Genomic DNA, 22,982 nt, shown 5'->3' on the forward strand with positions numbered 1-22,982 from the left:
TATGGGAATAATTATGATAAATATTTGTATAAGAGTCCTAGGCAGCTTTTGAAAGCCAGTTGTAATGGAGGCAAAAATGTTCATAGAATCAATGTCAGTCAAGTCAGTTCAGCTCTCCAAAGCAATTAATCTGATTGCTTGTCTGTTTTCTTGCATGTTTTTGCGGTTGTTATTTCAAGGCATTCCTAGTCTTCCAAAATTTCAACTCCTTGGTACAGAGTTCACTCTTCACAGCAAATATATTAGGAAGTGCTGAATCTGTTGCATAAAACACATGTATGAACAAGGAATATTTCCCCAAGGTAAGTATATCTGCCAACATATTTTAAGTACAACTATGTAGAACATCCTGGATATTATTTGCAGTTCTGTTTAGTTTTGTTTCTTGGTAATTGAAAAGCCCAAATGGCTTCCTTTTATACAGAAATATGCTCCTGTGGCATAACTCTACATTAACCAGATGATCAATTTCAGATTACACAGTGTAAAGATCCTTACATACACAGTATTACTAGGATGTGAGCAAGCCCAGATAAGACTGAAAATCTAATCCTTTACAGGGGATGCCATAACTAATATTTTTGAAGAGGGTACTTTTGTCTTTTCTTTTTTCTTTTTCTCTGTTGACCATCCTCACTTCAGAAATGAAGAGACTGAGGCACAGAGGGAAAGTATTTAGTGCAAAACCTCAACACAGGATAGTTAGGAAAGACTGTGGTTTCCAATTTCTGGCTTTCCTTTTTTTAACATGGCATGCTCTGCTGCCCCCTCTAAAAATGAGCAAGGGAAAGAAAGACTGGTCGTAAATTTCTCTAAGGAATGGCTCTAAATAGAGCTTCTCGGGAGGAATCTCGAGGAAACAGACTCTGCAGCGTTGTGGACTGACGCAACCGTCCTGTTCTGCTCTGATCCGCTACCTCAGCTCATTGGGCTCAAGGCATTAGCAGAGGGCTTCTCCAAAAGAAGAATTCCAGAGGCTCGCACTCAGTGGCACAAGTGGCTTTGGTCATGATCGAAGAGCAAAGGATGTGGAAATCAACTAACTGGAGAAAGAGACTGTGATTCGTTTGTCACCCATTGTGTTCTCTTCCTATAGAGCTTTTGCCGGGAGCCGGAGCACACTGCCCCCAGATTGCCCGCGGGCTTTTGAATCTGAACCCGCAATACCTAACTTGTAAAACTGTCAGCAGACACCTGTGAAAGGAATTGCCCTCGGTGGGCAAAAGCACGTGAACTCGCTTTACCTTCTCGCGGGAGCACAGCGTCCGCCCAGTTAGAGGAGCACCAGCGCCCCGCGCTCCAGCCCCGGGCGAGGTTACCCAGGGTTTGTCCTTGGCACAACTGTGTGGCGTTTTTCTGTGGTTCTGCGCGGGTCCAGCTCCCCACCTCTGCTCCTGTGAGCAAATAAACAAACAAAAGAAGAAACAACTCCTGGTCGAAGTTGTGGGATTTTCTCAGCCCTTCCAAGGTGGAGAGCTTCTACCTCGGCATCGGCCCCCTGCAAGCCCGAGGTCTCCTCTTGCTCGCTGCACCAGGGACCGCTGCACCCTCGTCCGAGGCTGGGTGGGCGCCCCACAGTCGCTTTCGCCTTCGACTTTTCCCTGGCCAGTTTGGTGAACCCCGACTCCAGGAGCTTCTTACCGCGAAACTGAGGAGCGGAGAGCAAAGGGAGGGGTTTGTGGAAGGGAAAGGAGGTTGGGGTGCTGCACACGCCCAGAGTATCTCACTTGGGGTCACCTGGGAAGTGGGCTGAAAAGTAGAAGTTTGCAGGTGTTAGTAGGGTGGGGATCCGCGAGGGGGCGCCGCGCTGAGTAGGGTCCCGCCGCGCGGGCTTCCAAACCCGGAGGCAGAGGCTACACTGTGGACACTGTCCCCCTCTTTCGCCACGGAAACTTCCGTCCAGCCCTTGGCGCTGCGGAACTGTCGCCCCCCTCCTTCTGCACCTGTTTCTCTTCCTTCCAGGGAAGAGTTGCCGCACCCTCCACCCCCGTGCCTCCGCCCCCCACCGGCCTGGCATCCTCACTCGCTCACCCTGCTGCCGTGCGCGGCGCAGTGCGGTGCCCCAGCGCGCCTGGCCGCAGAGGTCCGCGGCAGAGCTGAGCAGCGCCAGCTCCCGGCGGCTCGGGTGCCTAGCGGACGCCGCGCTGCCGCCCCTCTCCGCGTGTCTCCCCGCGGCGCTGACGGTCCTGCACCGTCGGGAAGGACGCAGCGCAACTGGACTTGCCCCTGGGGACCTTCCAGTGGCCTCTTCGGATCCCAGGGCTGGTTAATCATCGCACGGACCGGCTGTGCACGTCTGGCTTCCACGTCTCAGCAGAAACGCCCTCGCCGGGGAAGTAAGTGTAAGTTCTAACTCTGATTCACATTCTGGGAAGAATACCCACAAAAGAGCTCTAGTCCTATGAAGAAGGTATGGGGGAGGTCCTCATTAGTGTGCGGACTCCCCCCACCCCACTCTCCTTTAGCCTGAAGGTAGGGGTTGGGGTGGTACCATCACCATTTTCTACTTTAGCTAGAATTTTCCTTTTCTGCTGAAGGTTTTTACTCTTTTTTTGACCTATTTAGAGAGAGGTCATCATCTTTCCAGAGCAGCAAGTTGTTACGGTTTCTGTTCCCCACCCCTTTTTAATCAAACACCTGTCTAAAGCAGAAGGTCATATTGGATTCGCTAAAGCTGTTCAAGAATAAGTACATTTATTTAAGCATTCATTGGTTTTGCACCAGAAGGGCTCACCCACTGGTAGGAGCATATGGTGCACGAGGAGGAGGCAAAAGTAAAAGCTTTAAGACGTTTTGTAGTGGGGCACATCATTTAAAGTCAGTGACATGAAATAGACAATGCTGTTGGCAAGCAAAGGCCAGAAGTTCAAACACAAAGAAAGTGATCCATTACCAGACCTTTAGGTGAATAGTTTCAACTTTCTGCTTATGAAGCAAAGAATCATGCCTTGTATGTAACATTCTTGGAGTCCACTCCCCTCTCTCTAGGACTAACAAGTATGGGCTGTAAGGCAGGATTCCTGGGAACTTTTTGCCTGAGAAACACTCCTGGAAGGTTTTGTGATTGACAAGATGTTAAGTTTTATTAAGCCACCTGTGGTAATAAGAGTACTGATGCAAAAAGCCCCGCAAAAAAAAAAAAAAAAAAAGAAAAGAAAAGAAAAGAAAAGAAAGAAAATTTTAAAAAGCCTTAACTCATTTTCCTATCCTATAAAGAAATATTTCTTCAACAGATACTGAAGATTCAGTTATTCAAGAAAACTCTACCATTCACAGTTCTAAAATGATTTGACCCAAGTGAATGCTTTCCATTGCCTTGTTTCAAATAAAGTGTTTTTACCCTCATCGACTCATCTTTTAATTGTTGTGCTTTTGAGTTTTGAATCAGTGAACTCCCTCTATGGACTCCGTTTTCCTCTTCCACTTTTCTGGAAGCCCAACCCTAAAATGATACATTTGTGGGAGTGCTCTGATCTGGCTGAACGCCAGATGTGTGCTTGAAAACAGTGATTAGTGCCCATATGCAAATTGCCTGTAGATCAATAACCATTTCTGTAGAGAAGCTTTAAGTAAAGGGCTCTGAAATAAAGAAAATGGAACTGAAAAGAAAAACCAAAATAAGTCAATAAACTAATATTCTTCTCTCTCAGGCTTACTCTCAATTTAGCTCATGGCAAACCTCAAACTCAGACCTCATGGAGTCTTGCTATTCCTGTTAATGAGTTGTCAGGATTGACTAATTGTGCTCTGTAAAGTCTCCTTTAGGTTCAGGGAAGTGGTGCAGCCTACCAAATACAAACTTGAAGATTTAGATAATGAGTTTCACTTTTTTCCCCCTAATTTCTAGAGAATGGAGGCAAATACAAAAGAGGGTCTAGGAACACATTATTTGAAATTTATGCAGACAGAACTAGAACATGTCAATGAAGCAAATATATATGAGTATATAGAAATCTCTCTCTCCCTCTCTCTCTGCAGTAAGACTCCAAAAGGGTGTGTGTGTGTGTGTGTGTGTGTGTGTGTGTGAGAGAGAGAGAGAGAGAGAGAGAGGCCCCTGAGATAGGAAGTTTCCTTATGGTGTATGCTGACTGGAACTTTTAATGCTCTAATCAGAGATTGATTTAAGTGGGACCTTGGAACAAGTCTTGCAGGGGTGGTTACCTGAGTGAGAGCCAGAAAATAAGCACGAGAAAGCAAAGGGATTCCGTATAAGCAATTATCTTAAGGAAAGGAAAAACATTATTACTTTGAATTTTGTTGACTTCAAGTGTTTGGTAAAATTATGCTTTCCTTTACCTTCACGTTTGTTTTACCAAATTATTGAATACCATCAATGTGTTAGGTAGTGTGCTAAGGATTAAACAATGGATGGAAAAGATCCATTTTGTGTCCTGAAAGAGATGGCTAGGTGAGGAAATAATTGCATTATGGCTTATGCTTCTTGCAGTATTAGAAGTGGACACAGATTTCTGGGGTAACTGAGAGGCTTCCCAGTTCAGAATGGAGAAAGTAGAGAGGCATGAGAAAAGCTATGCATTGCTGGAATTGGAAACAGTTTAGTATGAGTAAAGCATAACATATGCATTTTATATGTCAGGAGGGATGAAGCCAGAAGATAGGCAGGAATTCATTCAAGAAAAGTGCTGAATGTCATATAATGGAGTTAGGATTATCTTTTATAGGCCAGTGGTATCAACGTACACGTCAAGAACCATTAGTGGGAGAGCAAATTAATGACATCATATATGCATGGTAACAGCAGATTATGCAAAACAGAACCTGTTCGAGAATGTGAGGGAGGGGAAATTAAATGCAGATAATTGATTCCACAAGTGATAAGCCGAACAGAGGCTATTGAGGCCACTCAAGGATTAGCACGAGCAAAGAGTCATTATTATCCCCAGCCAGAGGGACGCAGAGAGTAGGTGGTGTGACCAAAGCCCAGGGACCAGGGCCATCCACGGGAAATAGAATCACTATGGACTAATCCTTTGGGAACCAGAGGCACAGAGGGGCTACTGAAGCACTGCCCAGAGGAGAGAGGGACAGAGAAGAAGACAGGGGCTTCTCCCTTCTTCTGTCCTCTAAATATCTGCCAGTGCCTCCTGTGATCATACTCAGCCAGCATCCCAGTGACGTGGGAGCCTGAAAATACAGTCTGCAAGAGTTAACCCTCCAGAGGAAGGGTAAGGAGTGGAGGCTGGGGGCCCACCCAGGCATTGTCTGTGGGCTGAATAAATATGACTCACCTGCCAAAGTAGGTAGATGTCATTATGATTAGTAAAAAACCAAATTTATTTGAAAGAAGTTCCGAATTAATTGTAGCAGCCTTTTTGTCATTATGACTACATTAAAAACTTACTATGATGTTGGGCTCTGGATGTTTTTATAAGCTTGAAAAGAGAATTTCACATTAGTAACCAATATGTTATTTTGTTTTAAGCAATCTGGAGACATGGGGGAAATGATATGATCACATTTGAATTTCAGAACAACACTTTTCATGTCAGAGTAGGCTCTTTCTTGTCAAAGGTAAGAGCCTGAGAGTGGAGATGCTGTCCTCTTGTCATTCCCCCCAGCACAAATCCTGGTTCCTGACATAAGTTTTCTTTTTCTTTTCTTTTCTTTTCTTTTCCTTTTTTTTTTTTTAAGGATTTTATTTATTTGACATAGAGAGATCACAAGTAGGCAGAGAGGCAAGCAGAGAGAGAGAGAGAGAGAGAGAGAGAGAGAGGAGGAAGCAGGCTGCCTGACGAGCAGAGAGCCCAATGTGGGACTCCATCCCAGGACCCTGAGATCATGACCTGAGCTGAAGGCAGAGGCTTAACCCACTGAGCCACCCAGGTGCCCCCTGACATAGGTTTTCAAATGCTAGCTGAATGGATGTTAGAGTAAGTGCAAGCATCACAAGGGTGGGTCCAGGCCTGGCATTTTGCAGATGCACAATTATTATTGTTAAGAATGAATGAATGAGTGAATGAATGAAAGTAGGAGAAGAGGAAGTGAGATAAGTCAGAAGAGTATTAGAGTAACAGTGGTAAGAACCTGAGAAGTACAAAGTCAATGTGGTAGAAATGATGAGTATTGAGAGAGATATACCAGATCAGTCTGAGGGCCTTCTTATATGTGGGGGCTAAAGGAGTTGACAAAGCCTAGAATAGTTGTCTGCTTTTTAACTGTACCTGGTGTAATCCATGGGGATAGCATTGACTGAAGTAGGGCAAGCAGAAGGAAAAGCTTTGGGTGGGGTGCGACTGGGGAAGAGAAGTGTGAAAACTTTGGTATTTAGAGGTTAGAGAGAGATTATACTTAAGATTTAGACAAATTTTCTCTGTAGATCCTGGGTGGGATTCTACTGTATGTCAGTAGGAAGTTGATTCCAAATCATCAAAAACTGCAACTATTGAAAAAAATGCAACTATTTTATACAGTCTACCTATTTTTAACACTAATCCAAACACTTGAAGTCATGGTTATGGAGTGGAATCTGCTCAGTTTATCTTAAATACGTTATACTCCCGAAGTCCAGGCACCATGCAAAGTGTTTCAATAGTCTTCTCTTTCTGTGTAATTTGTTGCTATATTTATATATTTAAAGCAGTCAAGATATTGAAGGCCATTTTCCTTGTCAGAAATTTGATGAATTTGATGAATTTGTCAGAGTTATAAAATTAATTGATAAGGTTTCTAACATTCATCCCACTTAAAATAGGTTGAATCCATTTGATAGCATTCGTGAAATTATGTCTATACTAGAGGTATTACATTTTACCACTGGTAATACATGTTTCAGGGAACTGGTTTAACACATCAGTATTTGTGAATAGACTTATTATTGGGCCTGCTTTCTTAAAATGGTATACTCTGTGAAATTTTAGGGATCAGGGGATAGGCATTTTGAGCCTCAGCAAAATAAAGCCAGTCCATTTGTGATGCGTATTTTCCTTGTTCCATATATCTTCTACATATTTTTTTTTTTTTTAGTTGTAGATTCGTTTTCTGGTAGCTGAAAATGGGCCCTGTAGGTGCAGAAGCTGATGAGAACCAGACAGTGGAAGAAATGAAGGTAGAGAAATATCATCCAAGGCAAACCACTCCCAGAGGTGAGCTGGCCCACGACCCTGAGCCAGAGCTGATAGACAGCACCATGCTGATTGAGGTACGGATTATCCTCATATTAGCCTACTGCTCCATCATCTTGCTTGGGGTCATTGGAAACTCTCTGGTGATTCATGTGGTGATCAAATTCAAGAGCATGCGCACTGTAACCAACTTTTTCATTGCCAATCTGGCGGTGGCAGATCTTCTGGTAAACACCTTGTGCTTGCCATTCACTCTGACCTACACCTTAATGGGGGAGTGGAAAATGGGTCTCGTCTTATGCCACCTGGTACCCTATGCCCAGGGCCTGGCAGTACAAGTGTCCACCATCACCTTGACAGTAATTGCCCTGGACCGACACCGTTGCATTGTCTACCACCTGGAGAGCAAGATCTCCAAGAGAATTAGCTTCCTGATTATCGGCCTGGCCTGGGGCATCAGCGCCCTGCTGGCCAGCCCCCTGGCCATCTTCCGTGAGTATTCACTGATTGAAATTATTCCCGACTTTGAGATCATGGTCTGTACAGAGAAGTGGCCCGGCGAGGAGAAGAACATCTATGGCACGGTCTACAGTCTTTCTTCCTTGTTAATCCTGTATCTTTTGCCTCTGGGCATCATCTCCTTCTCCTACACTCGTATCTGGAGTAAACTTAAGAACCACGTGAGCCCTGGAGCTGCCAATGACCACTACCACCAGCGAAGGCAGAAAACCACCAAGATGCTGGTGTGTGTGGTCGTGGTGTTTGCGGTCAGCTGGTTGCCTCTCCACGCGTTCCAGCTTGCTGTGGACATTGACAACCAAGTCCTCGACCTGAAGGAGTACAAGCTCATCTTCACCGTGTTCCACATCATTGCCATGTGCTCCACCTTTGCCAACCCCCTCCTCTATGGCTGGATGAACAGCAACTATAGAAAGGCTTTCCTCGCAGCCTTCCGCTGTGAGCAGAGGCTGGATGCCATCCACTCTGAGGTGTCCGTGACATGCAAGACTAAAAAGAATCTGGAAGTGAAAAAGAACATTGGCCCCCATGACTCTTTCACGGAGGCTACCAACGTTTAAGGAAGCTCTGATGTGAAAATCTGTAGATGAGTTCTGCCCAGAGCTATAAATCTGGTTGAGGAGGGCTCTTGGGTGCATCCTGATTTCCCACTCTAAGGAAGAAAAGGAGAATCAGAATTTCTGATGGTGCAGTGGAATTTATGGAAATCTGGTTGGCAGTGCCTGGGTAAAGATACTGATATTCAAAGATACAAGACACGGTTTGCCTAAATTGTTTGGATGGTAGGTCAAAGTCTGGGTAAAAGCAGAGGCAAACGCTTTTGACTGTTTCCCTGAATGAAGGAAACCTGAATGAGGTTGGGATTATTAGCATTGGGATTATTGGGATTATTAGCATTGCTAAAAAGTTGTGGCTGAATAATTTGTCTTTCAAATCATATTAGGGTGTTGACGGGGTTGGGGGGTGATGCTGTTCACTGTCCCCTCATCTGATGGAAAGACCACCCAAAACCACTTTCCCTAGGTTGCTGCAGGCTCTTCTTTATTGTATTTTTTTTTTTTTAAGAATTATTCTTCCTACGCACTAATCCTTCAGGGAGCATTGAACTACAGTCATTCAACTATTTGAACGACTTCCAGGAAATAAGCTGAAATTTGCTATGTAATTAGTATTTGGGCCAGTGATAGGGGAACTCTTTAACACTCAGTTAGCCTGTTGTTCTTAAGACCAAATGTACATTTAGTGAAAACTTTCTTCAACTAGGAAGGGAAGGATGAACTTCTCAGAATTATAGAAATGTAAACCATCATTCAACTTCTCATTTCAAGTTGTGCTGCTTTATATAGATGCTATTTACATAACAGATAAGCATACAACACAAAACTTTTAATCACTTCTAATTGTTATATCTTTTTGAACATCTATTATTTCTATGTTGGAACTGAGTTTGTCTCCACTAAAAATTAATTCAGATTAAGAAATAATTTTTGTGGTGTTTTGCAACATTTTATGGTTATTTGTAAATAGTTTTAGCACAGATACATAGCTCTAATGTGTTTACAGAATACTGCAGTGTTATTTTTGAAATTCATCTTCCATGGACCCATTCAGAATTAATAAAACAATATAATTTCATCAAAATGAAACCACCTAGTAAGAAATATTAAAAGCATTGCAAACATACTATTTGGACCAATTTAAACAAAAATTATCTTCCTCTCAAGATACCTAGCTTTGTATTTTGGATAACTTATGAATATATACATAATAAAATTTTACCTATAAATAATGGAGTGTAGATGTTAGAGTATATTTACTGAATAATTTTGTGAACACAATTTTTATTTCAAAGGCACCTGCCAAAGATGCTTAAAACCCTAGTATGTTTATGAAAGCTCACTGAGCTGTTAAAATATTTGTACTTCTTTGGATGCTGTTAAAGAAATTTTATTGTAATCACATTTTGTCAGTATGACTGAATTTGTGAATAGATTTCTTAAATTTTAAAAAGCTTCAATATGAATATTATGTTTAGTTACACACATTAAGTTTATAAACTGGAGAGTTTTATTTTATGGATATATTTAAAATTTATACCATGGCTCTTGTTGAATTATTTCCAGTGAAGAAGTAAAGCTTTTGATGTGGACTTGACATGGACTTCAGTGGAATACTGAAAAGAATGAAAACAGTGAAAGACTAAGAAATAAACCAAAAATAATATGTATGTAATATATCATGCAGTGAACAAATTGATTTTTCTGTTGGACTTGATGTAACTATCCAAAAAGAAGCTCTTTGTCCTGTAAACAGCAGTTTCTTTGCTTAGGATGTTAATAGATAATTGTGATTAAAAGGGTTTTCTTTTCCTCTTGGAGAATTCTTACCCTGTAGGAAATGTGTATGTTACTGTATCACAGTTGTAGTAGTATATTATTAGAATCCAATTAATGATCCAATTAACATATGTGATCTAATTAGTTCTGTTAACTCATTAGCAAAATAACCTTTTATGTAGTGATTTTATCTGTTCAAATAAAAAAATGCAGGAAATTAGAGAAAAATTGTGATATTTTATCTCAGACTTTCTGTCCAAGGTGAAATAGTAAGGTTTAACATAATTTAAAAAAAGTAATAATGATGATGATGACTCCTAGACAGTTTAGCTCTCTTTCCTTTCTGCACATGAATGTGAGTCAGTGTACTCACTCCTGTGGCTGCAACTACAATCCGTATTTTGACAGTGTTTGAATCTTTAAGACCAGAACTTTTTTCTACACTTCAAACCTATTTCCATCAGCTGACCTGACACATCTGCATGGTCAGCAGATTAAATCCAACATGTCTAAAACAGAACCTGCCATTTTGATCCACCCCTGCTTCACCTCTACTTTGTTTTCCTGTATTTCTTTTCTAATCATGATGATTCTATTCATCTAGTTCCCTAAAGCCTTACACTTTGGAGTCACCCTTCACTCTTATGTCTTTTTATCACCATGTCCAATTCCCACATTTTGTTCCCATTCCTGGATGTTGCTTGAATTAGTTTATTTTTCTTCCTCTTTATGCTCCCCACCATGGTTCAGGCTGTGATTATCTTCCCAGCCCTGTACTCTCTCATCTGGTTTAATGTTGCAGCTTCCTGATTTGTCTCTCTACATCCAGTCATCTTCCTATCCAATTCACCTTTTACCCACTTGCCAGAGTGATTTTTCAAAAACTAAAATTTTATCAAATCACTCCTCTGATGAAAACTCTTCAATGTCTCCTCATCATTCTTATGGTAAAGTCAAAATCTTTCTGTGATTTGGAAGACTCCTTAGTACCTGACTCTACTTATATGTTCTATCCCTTGCAAATTCTCTTTCTATAGTCTTTGCTGTTAGATTTTAAGCATATGAGGGAGGGGGACAGGGGTTCTTTTAATCATTGTGGTAGTGCAGGTACTTGTGGCTTCTGGCACCAATTAGTGATCAATAAATATCCATTAAGGAAACTGAGTCAATGAGTCAAGTAAATATTAAAGCCAAGATTTGGAGGTAGATCTGTAAGATTGTAAACCATAGACTTGTCCTAGTTTTGTTATGCAGGTTGTAGGAAAGTCAGGTTTTAGCCATCCAGGCTTCAAGAAAAGATATGCATTTGTTCAGGATTAAAGTTTTTACTGAAGGCCTTAAGTATAGACACTTGCATAATTGGAAAGGGCTCTATACATATATTCCATTTTGGGTTCACTCAAAATTTTCTAGACCCTTGCACAAGGGAAGCATGGAAAGGCTTGTACACTCTATTAGTCATGATTCAGATAACTAAAAAGAAGCCATGCTAGGTATGTCCAGCAAAAATTCATTTAATACAGGAAATTAAAATCTTGCAAAATCACTCAAAGAACTGGAGAAGTGAAGGTAAGGAAAAGCTGCCATTGGCATTGACGAAACCAGGAAATACAAGATTACATGAAACCTCTATGAATGCCTACAACAGAGAGTGGACGATGCACAGGAAAGAGTACAGGTTTATCTATTAAAATCTCATTGTCTTTTAACGTCTATTGATAGATTAATGGACACACACACAAATGCACACAGTGGAATATTACTCAGCCATAACAAATAATGAGGTTTTGCCATATGTGATAACATGGACGGACCCAATATGGATGGGTATGATGCCTAGTGAAATAAGTTCAGACAGAGGAAGACGAATACCATATTATTTTACTTGTAAAGGGAATCTAAGAAATAGAACAGAAAAAGCAGGAGCAAGCTCATAAATACAGAGAACAAACTGATGGTTGCCAGAGTGGAGGATGGTGGGACATGGGCAAAAATGGGTGAAGGGGAATGGGAGGTACAGGCTTCCAGTTATGGAATGAATAAGTCAAGGAGATAAAAAGTAGAGTTCAGGGAATATAGTCAATGGTTTTGTAATCACTTTGTATGGTGGCAAATAGTAACTACACTTGTGGTGAACACAGCAGAACCTATGGACTTGTCCAAACACTGTATTGTACATCCGAAACTAATATATGTGTCAACTAGATTTCGACCGAAAAAATCTTATTGCCTCCTGCTAAGCCCATAATGGGCTCCTGCCCACTTCCCCTGCCATAGACTAAACAATGCCTTTTGCTTCTCTTTTGCTTTTAAAAATTCATGTGAATATCTCCCATCTGTGGACTATAACTCTAGTCTTGCTGGCAGGGATTTGGGGAAATGCAAACCACTCTCAGTTCTTAGGTTTCTATCCCCTAAGATACAGGGAGAACATGTAAGGGAGAATATGTTCTCTAATTGCTTTCAGACAATTTGACAATCTTGAGATTTGCCCAAATGGTGTAATTTCTGGTTTCAGCCCGATCCTCTCCTTCTGAGTGCTTTTTTGGAGTTTTCAGTTTACAATGATGCAGGTTCACTTATCCTTTTTTTTTTTTTTTTATTTCCCTTTTCTGGTTTCAAGGCCAGTGTGTTCAAGATACTCTTTAAAACTGGCCCATTAGGACAGAGGGACTGAGGAATAAATCATAAGGGAAGAATTTCTTCCCCCATTATAGGTTGATTGGAATGGAGGAAGAAGTAATTATATCAAGACTTAATGATCAAGGGGTACCTGGGTGGCTCAGTCAGTAAAGCGTCTACCTTTGGTGTAGGTCATGATGCCAGAGTCCTGGGATCAAGTCCCACATCAGGCTTCCTGCTGAGAAGAGTCTGCTTCTCCCTCTCCCTCTGCTTCCCCACTGTTGCTCACCTCTCACTCTCTCTCTCAAATAAATTAAATCAATCTTTTATAAAAGGACCTAATGATCTAAAAATCACAGAATATAAATTCTGGATTAACATCCTAGGATGAGCAAAGGAAATGATACCTCAGGATGAATATAGTCTATAGTTTTCAAGTTGATAAGGGATAAAATATGAATGTATAAAGATTGATTTGTGAGGATTTATAAAAGACACTTGTTAGATCATTGACCTTTTTTCCACAGTGGTACATTAGTCCGATGTCCACAGACTTCACAGGTTTTCCTAGATATGGGTGAGGTTATAGGGAAGATGGACTGTGGGTTAGATAGTTCACAAGTTATTTGTAACCTCAACTCTTTCTTGTTAGTCCATGAATATGTCACTGAATCGAAGTAAATGAAAATGACTAACTCTAAATCTACTCTCCTTTGTAAATCATTGCCAAGTTTTACCACTTTAACAAATTACTTGCCAAAAAGCACACAGCAGATCATGATAGGCACATAGTATCGCATTAAAGTTAAAAAATGCTGCATTATCTTCACACAAAAAAAGAAAGGAAAAAATAACAAGTGAATATTTTTTGTCATTATATTCAAAGATAGCATGAAACAGATGATTAAAGTCATGAGTATTATACTTAAACAACAACAACAGGTCCCAACAGCAATTTTTTTAGTGGATATAATTAGAGAGTATGGATGGTATTTTGGAACTGTCAATATTATGATGTGGTGCTACTTTTATGCAAAACACTGTTGAGCATATACTTTGAGCAGTTTTGCGACTCATGCTACTCATTTGTACCGATGCATATTCACCATGCCTTAAAAAGTACAGTTCGCCCACAGCACCTTCTTAAAGATAGTTAGTTGCATGACTGTGCAATTATGTCACCCTTGCAGAGAACTCATGGTATTAAACAAATGAACATCATTTCTTTTTCTTTTTCTTTTTTAAGATTTTATTTATTTGACAGAGAGAGAGACAGCACAAGCAGGGGGAGCAGGAGAGGGAGAAGCAGGCTTCCTGCTGAACAGGGAGTCCAAGTGGGGCTCCATCCCAGGACCCTGGTACCATGACCTGAGTCAAAGGCAGATGCTGAGCCACCCAGGCACCCCTTAAGAGCATTTCTTAAACAGGTTGTTTTAGTCCCAAGCCTGTGTCCTTCCCACAGTTTCTTTCTCCTATCATCTTCCTCCCCAGTTCTCTTTTCCACTGCCAGAGACTGGCTGGAAGGACACACGATGCACGTGGGTTCCAAGGAGCAGATAATATATTCCATAATGCATGAGAGGCCCACAGGTGAATCTATAGCAGCCAAGGCTTAGAGCTGAGGTGAGGAAGCTGAAGTGAGACAACAGCCAAGTCTAAGGGAGCAGTGTCTTAAAGGGATCATGGAACCAAGTGACAGCATCTGGGTGGGGACTGGGTCAAATCAGGAACCAGGAATGCTGAAATGTGAGGCAAGGAGGAGCAAAGTAGCGGCTGCACCACTGGTTCTTCAATGCTGAACGACAATTCTGGAGCAAGATGGAAAATCTTAGATAGGCATCTCCTTACATGGATTTTATAAACTTAGGAGACCAACACTAACTCTTTAATTAAAATCACCTGCAAGCTCTCATAACTCTCTAAAAGGAAACATTTTAATTTAATTATTGATGTTTTAATAGCTGGGAGTTCATTCAGTAAATCATTACCTAAAGTGTATTAAAATAGTAATTTCTTGTGCTGATTGTTTCCTAATTTTTACCAGCTAGGGTTGAGGTAGATGTATGTTTGGGAGTGCTCTACCAAACGTTTGTTGTTGTTGTCATTTTTGTTTTTATTCCCTGTGGGGAGAAGGAGACATGGAGGGGAAACTAAGCATGGAGGGGAAAGGGCAGCAACATTCTAAAGAAATGGGGCAGAAGTCCTCCAGTATTCTCGCTGGTCTGCATTCCGTCGATCGCATGGGTACCGCCAACTCACTGGAAGATTCCCTGAATTTCTGTAGTCTTGCTGAAACCTCAATCAGCCCCAGAACTCAGAACCAACCCCCTTCGATTTTATATTTTAATTAAAATAAAATTTGCAATTACATGCACAGATTTATATATAATTCTATGAGTTTTCACAAGGGTATACACATATGTGATTATTTACCTCAGTCAAGAGGTAGACTAGACTTTTCATCAACTTCATGTCCTCTTCCAGTCAATCTCCACCCCACCCTCATAGCAACTATTATGCTGATTTTTGTTGCCGTCGATTAATTTTGTCTCTCCTTCAACTTTGTACACTTGGAGCCACAGAATATGTATTGTTTTGTATCTGCCATCCTTTGCATAAAACAGTGATTTGGAGATTTATCCAGGTTGGTGCATGTATCATAATTCATTCAGATCTTATTGCTGGGTCACATTCATTTGTGTGAGTACAGCACAATTTATCCATTCTCTTGATCTATGTTTGGATTATTTCAAGTTTTTGGCTTTTATGATTAAACTTGCTATAAATATTCTTTCCTAAGTCCTTTTGTAGAGATATTGTTTATGTTGCTTAAGAAAGTAGAAAAGTAGTTGAATACTAGGTCATAAAATAGATATATAGTGAACTTTATGAGAAAGAGCCAATGCATTTCCCAAATGGTTACTCTCCCACTTAAGATGTCCAAGAGATACAAGTTGTTTCACACTTTGTACCATTTGGTTACAAATGTTACTGTTTTTAATTTTTTCCATTGCAGTAGAAATCCTATAGTGGTTTTTATTAGCATTTCTCTGTTAACTAATGATGTTAATCACTTCTTATACATATTCATCATTCATATATCTTCTTTATAGAAGTGTCTGTTTATATCAATTGTCATTATGTAAAATTGGATTTAATAGTCTTTGCTGCTGTTGTTTTTTATTGAACTGTAGTGGGTCTTTCTAAATTGTGTGTGTGTGGGGGGGTGTCTATATTATATTTAATGAAAAACCAACCTTACATTCCTGGTATAACTCTCACATGAGTTTGATGTATTAGTATTTTAATGTATTCTTCAAACCACTTTGCTAATACTGGGTTGAAGATTTTTACATCTATGTTCATAAGGAATATTAGTCCATATAACCATTTTCTTGTGAACTCTGTCAAGGCTGCATATCAGCATTAAGGTCTTAAGTATTAAGGCCTAATAAAACATTTTGGTTAGTGTTTCCTTCTCTTCTATTTTATGAAGGAGTTCATATTACTTCTTTCTTAACTCTTTGATAGAATTCACCAATGGAGTCATTTAGTCTTAGAGTTCTCATTGTGAGAAGATTTTCCTTTCTTTAAATTTCAAATTCTGTCTGTAGTAAATACTGGACTATACTTTTATTTTCTCTTTGATTGGTTTTAGTATATATCTTTCAAGGAATTTATTCCTTTCATCTAAGCTGTTGAATTTTCTTACATTGAACTGACTGTAGTATTCCTTTAACCTTTTTATTTCTATTAGCTATATATTGATATCCTTTCTTTAATTCTTCATTTTGATAATTAGGTTTCTCTTTTCCTTCTCCTTGATTATTTCTGCCAAAGTTTTACTAATTTTATTAATCTTCAAAAATCTAACCTTTGGCTTTGATACTTTTTTCTACTTTTTCATGGTTTTTTTTGATACATGCCATTATTTTATTATTTCTATTTGCTTTGGCTTTAACTGGAAATTTTTGTACCTTCTCAAAACCAAAGCTTAAATTAACTATTTTGTGTCTTAATTTTAAGTAAATTTTTACATATATAAATTTACCTTTAAATCCCTTCTAGCAATATTCCTTTTCTAAATTTTGGTATTTAGTAGTTTTGCTGTTATTCAGTTAAATTATTTTCTATTTTCTTTTGTGATTTCTTCTAGACCTGTGGATCTGAGGGAGTGTGTTAATTTTCAAATATTTGGAACTTTCCTAGACATATTATTACTGTTGACTTCTAATATAATACCTTAGTTATCAGAAAATATATTCTATATGATTTCAATTGTTTACCCTGCATGTTAGTTAATAATCCCTGAGAGTTAGGGGAGAAAACCTTAAGATTAGAACTAGAATTTTCCCTGATTTCTGTCCTTAGAAAATCCCCAGGTTTCAGCATATAGGAAGGGAACACAGATAGAATCCAGTAGAATCTTTGAATTCAGGAAATAAAGTTCGAGGAGAAAAAGGAGGATAGAATTTGCAGGTCAGATTATAAGAAAGAAGAAAACGTCACAGAAAAGACCTACAGAGACCCACAGAGGGTTTCCTTTTGAGTATATATCAAAGTATGGAGCTACCTGTATGTTAAGAAAATATCCATGATTGAAAAAAATTACCTTGAAGTACTAAAGTATAGTATCCAGAGAACACCCACTAGCTACAATGAAAAACCTTGTAATTCACTGGGCATTGTGTAGAGTACCAGAATGTTCTTGCCTCAGTAATGAGAAATCATTAACAAAATTCTTCTCTGGGTCTTCTCAAGAAATCTTAAAAGCAAAACCTGAAAGGAACAAAGTATTTCCAAATAGCTTAACTGTATTAAAAATGCAGCTCAAAAATGTTTATAGCTATACAAAATATATACAGGACTCCACAGGGCAAAACAAAGAAATTCTTTCTTCTGATCAAGATTGCCAGTTATATGGGGTGCCTGGGTGGCTCAGTGGTTTAAAGCCTTTGCCTTCAGCTCAGGTCATGATCCCAGGATCCTGGGATAGAGCCCCACATCAATCTCTCTGCTCAGCAGGGAGCCTGCTTTCCCCTCTCTCTCTGCCTGCCTCTCTGCCTACTTGTGATCTCTGTCTGTCAAATAAATAAATACAATCTTTAAAAAAAAAAAAAGATTACCAGGCATATAAAAAGCAAAGATATATGACCCCTAATAAGATGAAAAATAAATCAAACTAGACTGACTCAGAAACAACATATATATTAGAATCAGCAGATAAAGACATCAAAACACTTATAACTATTGTATATATTCAATATTTTTGTTTAAAGATGTGAAAGTATAAAAAATTATCCAAACCAAATTTCTGGAGATGAAAATTCCAATGTCTGGGATAATAGAAGGCCAGTTAAGAACTGCAGCAGAAAATAGTGAACTTGAAAACATAACAATAGGAATTATCCAAAAGGAAACACAAAAAGAAAAAAGGAACTTATAGTCATGTAAAGAACATCAGTGATGAGTGGGACAACTTCAGGCAGCCTTCTATCTGTGTAATTGAAGTCAGCAAAAGAATGGAGAAAAGACTTAGTTGATGTAGTGGCTGAAAACTTTCCAAAAGTTATAGATACTAATCCAACAAAGGAGGTAATATGGATTCACAAAAATACTCAAGAATCCAAAACGTGACAATTTAGAAAAGAGAAACAAAACCATATGGGAAAAATACAAAACAAATAGCAAATTAACTTCCATCTAATCTCATCAGCAGTCATGTTAAAAGTAAATAATCTAAAGACTCCAATTTAAAAGACAGAGATTGTCAGATTGGATATAAAAGCAAGACCTAACTGTATGATATGAAATTCTTTTAAATACAGAAACAACTCTACAAAATGTAAAAACTATGATTAGAGTTCAGAATGCAAATATTATAACTCTTTTAATATAGATATTATTCTAAGATACAAAATTTAGGAGAGGATGTAAAGGCAAGGTAGAAGAAACTGGAAGTGCACTAATTAATTTTATTATAATAATAGCTCAATTGATGCTCTCAAAAGCTACTAAATCAACCTATAAAAGTTCAAATATAATAATTAAATATACAAATAAAATTAGAATAAATTTGACCAAATTTCAGTGTGTATATGTCTCTGGTGCTTTCTAAAATATTTATTCTTAGATCTTATTTCAACAGATTCTGACTCTGGTTTTTGGTCGGGGCTCAGGAGTATGCTTTTTAAACAATTGTCTGTGGTATAACTGGGATGTAGGTGGTATCTTTGTATCACACTAAAAAATAGTATGCAGTTTTGATAATAAACTAGCTATATGTAGTAGTGGGGAAAGATGGAAGGTGGGAGTAAGAATAAGTCTTTTAAAAGTAAACTACAGATTAATACCCTCCATGAGGGTAAACAAATTTTTTCTAAACAAAACTTTAGCAATAGAATACAATAATTTATAAAAAAGAAAATACATTATGGTTTTGTGGGATTTATTAATTTCACAATAGATAATCACTAAATATTATTTACTATATCAACAAACTAAAAAAGAATCTTAACAGACACATATAAAATGTGTGACAAAATAAAATAGTAATTTCTGATAAAAATCAATATTATGAAGTATATAATTTTTATTTTCTACTTTTTATTTTACTTACTTTACATCTCACTGATTGAGAGAATTAAATTAAAAATTTCCTGTGAACATTTTATGACTAATTTTTATCTAGAGCTCTTGAATATTTTATAGATTTTTCAAAATTAATTTTGATATTACTATACTTTGTGCTGCCCCCCATTATAACTGAATCTCTGTTTTTGCCTTGAATTTGCTTTATCAGGTTTAATATTATCAGGTCATAATATTACAAAACTTGTTTTCATTAAATTTGCATTTTCTTTTTTTTTCTATTTTGCTTTATTTTTTTTTAAATTAACATATTATGTATTATTTGTTTCAGGGGCATAGTCTGTGAATCATCAGTCTTACACAATTCACAGCACTCGCCATAACACATACCCTCCCCAATGTCCATCACCCAGCCACCTAATTCCTCCCACCTTCCCTCCAGCAGCTCTCAGTTTGTTTCCTGAGCATAAGAGTCTCTTTTGTTTTGTCTCCCTCCCCAGTCCCATCTTGTTCATTTTTCCCTCCCTTCCCCCAACAAACTCCTGCCCTGCCTCTCAAATTCCTCATATCAGAGAGAGCATATGATAATTGTCTTTGTCTGATTGACTTACTTCACATAGCATACCCTCTGGTTCTATCCACGTCATTGCGAATAGCAAGATTTTCATTTTTTGATGGCTGCATAGTAGTCCGCTGTATATACATATACACCACGTCTTTATCCATTCATCTGTTGATGAACATCTAGGATCTTTCCATTGTTTGGCTATTGTGGACATTGCTGCTATAAACTTTCAGGTGCACATGCCCCTTGGGATCACTACATTTGTATCTTTAGGGTAAATACCCAGTAGTGCGATTGCTGGGTCATAGGGTAGCTCTATTTTCAACTTTTTGAGGAACCTCTATACCGTTTTCCAGAGTGGCTGTACCAGCTTGCATTCCCACAAACAGTGTAGGGGGGTTCCCCTTCCTCCACATCCTCTCCAACATCTGTCATTTCTTGATTTGTTAATTTTAGCCATTCTGACTGGTGTGAGGTGGTATCTCATTGTGCTTTTCATTTGTATTTCCCTGATGCTGAATGATGTTGAGCACTTGTACATGTTTCTGTTGGCCATTTGGATGTCTTCTTTGCAGAAATGTCTGTTCATGTCTTCTGCCCATTTCTTGTTTGGATTATTTGTTCTTTAGATGTTGAGTTTGACAAGTTCTTTATAGATTTTGGATACTGGCCCTTTATCTGATATGTCATTTGCAAATATCTTCTCCCATTCTCTTGGTTGTCTTTTGTTTTTTTCTACTGTTTCCTTTGCTGTGCAAAAGCTTTTTATCTTGATGAAGTTCCAATAGCTCTTTTTTGCCTTTTCTCCTTTTCCTTTGGAGATGCATCTATGAAGAAGCTGCTGTGGCCAAGGTCACAAAGGTTGCTGCCTGTGTTCTCCTCTAGGATTCTGATGGATTCCTGTTTCACATTTAGGTCTTTCATCCATTTTGAAACTATTTTTGTGCCTGGTGTAAGGAAATGGTCCAGTTTCATTCTTCTGCATGTGGCTGTCCCATTTTCCCAATACCATTTGTTGAAGAGACTTTTTTTTTTCTTTCTTTCCATCTGATAGTCTTTCCTGCTTTCTTGAAGGTAGTTGACCAGAGAGTTGAGTGTCCATTTCTGGATTTTCTGTTCTGTTCCATTGATCTATGTGTCTGTTTTTGTGCCAATACCATACAATCTTTTAAAAATTATTATTATGTTGGGGCGCCTGGGTGGCTTAGTGGGTTAAATCCTCTGCCTTCGGCTCAGGTCATGATCTCAGAGTCCTGAGATTGAGCCCCACATCGGGCTCTCTGCACAGCTGGGAGCCTGCTTCCTCATCTCTCTCTGCCTGCCTCTCTGCCTACTTGTGATCTCTCTCTTTCAAATAAATAAATAAAATCTTTAAAAAAATTATTATTATGTTATATTAGTCACCACACAGTAAATAATTACTTTTTGATGTAGTGTTCCAAGATTCATTGTTTTCATATAACACCCAAACCATACTGTCTTGATGATTACAGCTTTGTAAATAGAAATGTGATGCCATCAGCTTTGGTTTTCCTTTTCAATATTCCTTTCACTATTTGGGGTCTTTCATGGTTCCATACAATTTTAGGATTATTTATTCCAGTTCTGTGGAAAAAAGTTGATGGTATTTTGATTGGGATTGCTTTCAATGTGTAGATTGCTCTAGGTAGCATAGGCATATTAGCAATGTTTGTTCTTCCAATCCATGAGCATGGAAGTTTTTCCATTTGGGGGGGACTTCCTCAATTTCTTTCATGAGTACTGTATAGTTTTCTGAGTACAGATTCTTTACATCTTTCGGTTAGGTTTATTCCTAGGTGTCTTATGGTTTGGGGTATAATTGTAAATGGAATTGACTCCTTAATTTCTCTTTCTTCTGTCTCATTGTAGTATATAGAAATGCAACTGAGTTCTGTGCATTTATTTTATATCCTGCCACTTTGCTGTATGAGTTCTAGCAATTTTGAAGTGGAATCTTTTGGGTTTTCCACATACAGTATCATGTCATCTGTGAAGAGTGGGAGTTTGACTTCTTCCTTTTATCCAATTTGGATGCCTTTTATTTCTTTTTGTTGTCTGACTACTGAGGCTAGGACTTCTAGGACCGTCTTGAACTGCAGTGGTGATAGTGGACATCTCTGCCATGTTCCTGACCTTAGGGGAAAAGTTCTCTGTTTTCCCTGTTGAGAATGATATTCTTTGTGGGCTTTTTGTAGATGGCTTTTACGATATCGAGGTGTGTTTTATCCCTACACCGTGGAGAGCTTTAGTCAAGAAAGGAGGCTGTACTATCAAACAAGACAGCATCTTGATGATCTGGAAAGCTCAAGTAGAAGTAGGGTATACATGATTTATAAAGCCAATGGAATTAAATAAGCAAATTTTTTGATAATGGTTATAATTACATTAATTTAACCAAATAACTAATTTATGTTTCTTCATATACTCCCTAAAAAGAGTTTGATATTTGTAAACATTTCCTCAAATGCAAGGAAATGCTTTGCTAATAGAATTTCTTGCAAAATGAAGGTTGCTATAACCTGGATTGTAAAGGTCAATGATACAGCAAGACTTGACCTATTCAAATAATCAAGATGCTGTCAGATCTGTCGCATCAGAACCATTGGGAAAAAAAATCATTCAATTCCCTTGGCTTTGTAAATCATGTATGCCCTACTTCTACATGTGAAAAAGATACCTGAACTATAGACTATCAAAGAAAGTTAATTTTTAAAAAGGATTTTATTCAGAATTTGTTTTATAGTAGTGTGTTTAAGGATTAAGTAGTGTTGGAAGGGGCAAATTAATATATGTACCTAGTAGCTGAATTAGAAATCACTGTTTCTTGCAGTTATGCTATCTATTGACCCAAATATCTCTGTAACACAATCTAGTAATGCGTTTTGGGCAGCTGAAGTCAATTGTTAAGTTAGAGAGTATTTTATGTACTAAACAGGTATCAGTACCAATTTATAAGATTAATAAGGAATTGCTAATAAGAAAGTGAGTCTTTCATAAGTAGTTCAAGGATTTAAAAACTTTATACTTGTAGTAATGAAAGAAAATTAAAATTGTATGGAAATATACATAGCCCAGATTGGGCATGGTGTTGAGATCAGATCATTTTACAGTGTAAGGCACTGAAAATGAGTAAAACCAGAGATTAACAAAATGCTAAAATGGGGTAAAGAGAAAATCACTGTAACAGAGATTTAGCATGGAGCCAAGAAAACTCTAGATTATCAGGACCTCTTATGCAAGATTTTA

At 38.5% G+C, this 22,982-nt stretch overlaps 1 protein-coding gene across 1 annotated transcript; it reads left to right on the plus strand.

Moving 5' to 3' along the window:
- Window positions 1-1,032: 1,032 nt before the first annotated feature.
- On the plus strand, window positions 1,033-10,146 carry NPY2R (neuropeptide Y receptor Y2). The gene is made up of 2 exons (XM_004772026.2): window positions 1,033-2,342; window positions 6,985-10,146. Exon 2 carries the CDS (start codon window positions 7,013-7,015, stop codon window positions 8,159-8,161), a length of 1,149 nt encoding a protein of 382 aa, XP_004772083.1. The 5' UTR covers window positions 1,033-2,342; window positions 6,985-7,012; the 3' UTR covers window positions 8,162-10,146.
- The last annotated feature ends 12,836 nt before the right edge of the window (window positions 10,147-22,982 follow it).

The sequence above is a fragment of the Mustela putorius genome, unplaced genomic scaffold (assembly GCF_011764305.1).
Source record: "Mustela putorius furo isolate JIRA1106 unplaced genomic scaffold, ASM1176430v1.1 tig00000056_pilon_pilon_pilon, whole genome shotgun sequence".
Classification (NCBI taxonomy): domain Eukaryota; kingdom Metazoa; phylum Chordata; class Mammalia; order Carnivora; family Mustelidae; genus Mustela; species Mustela putorius.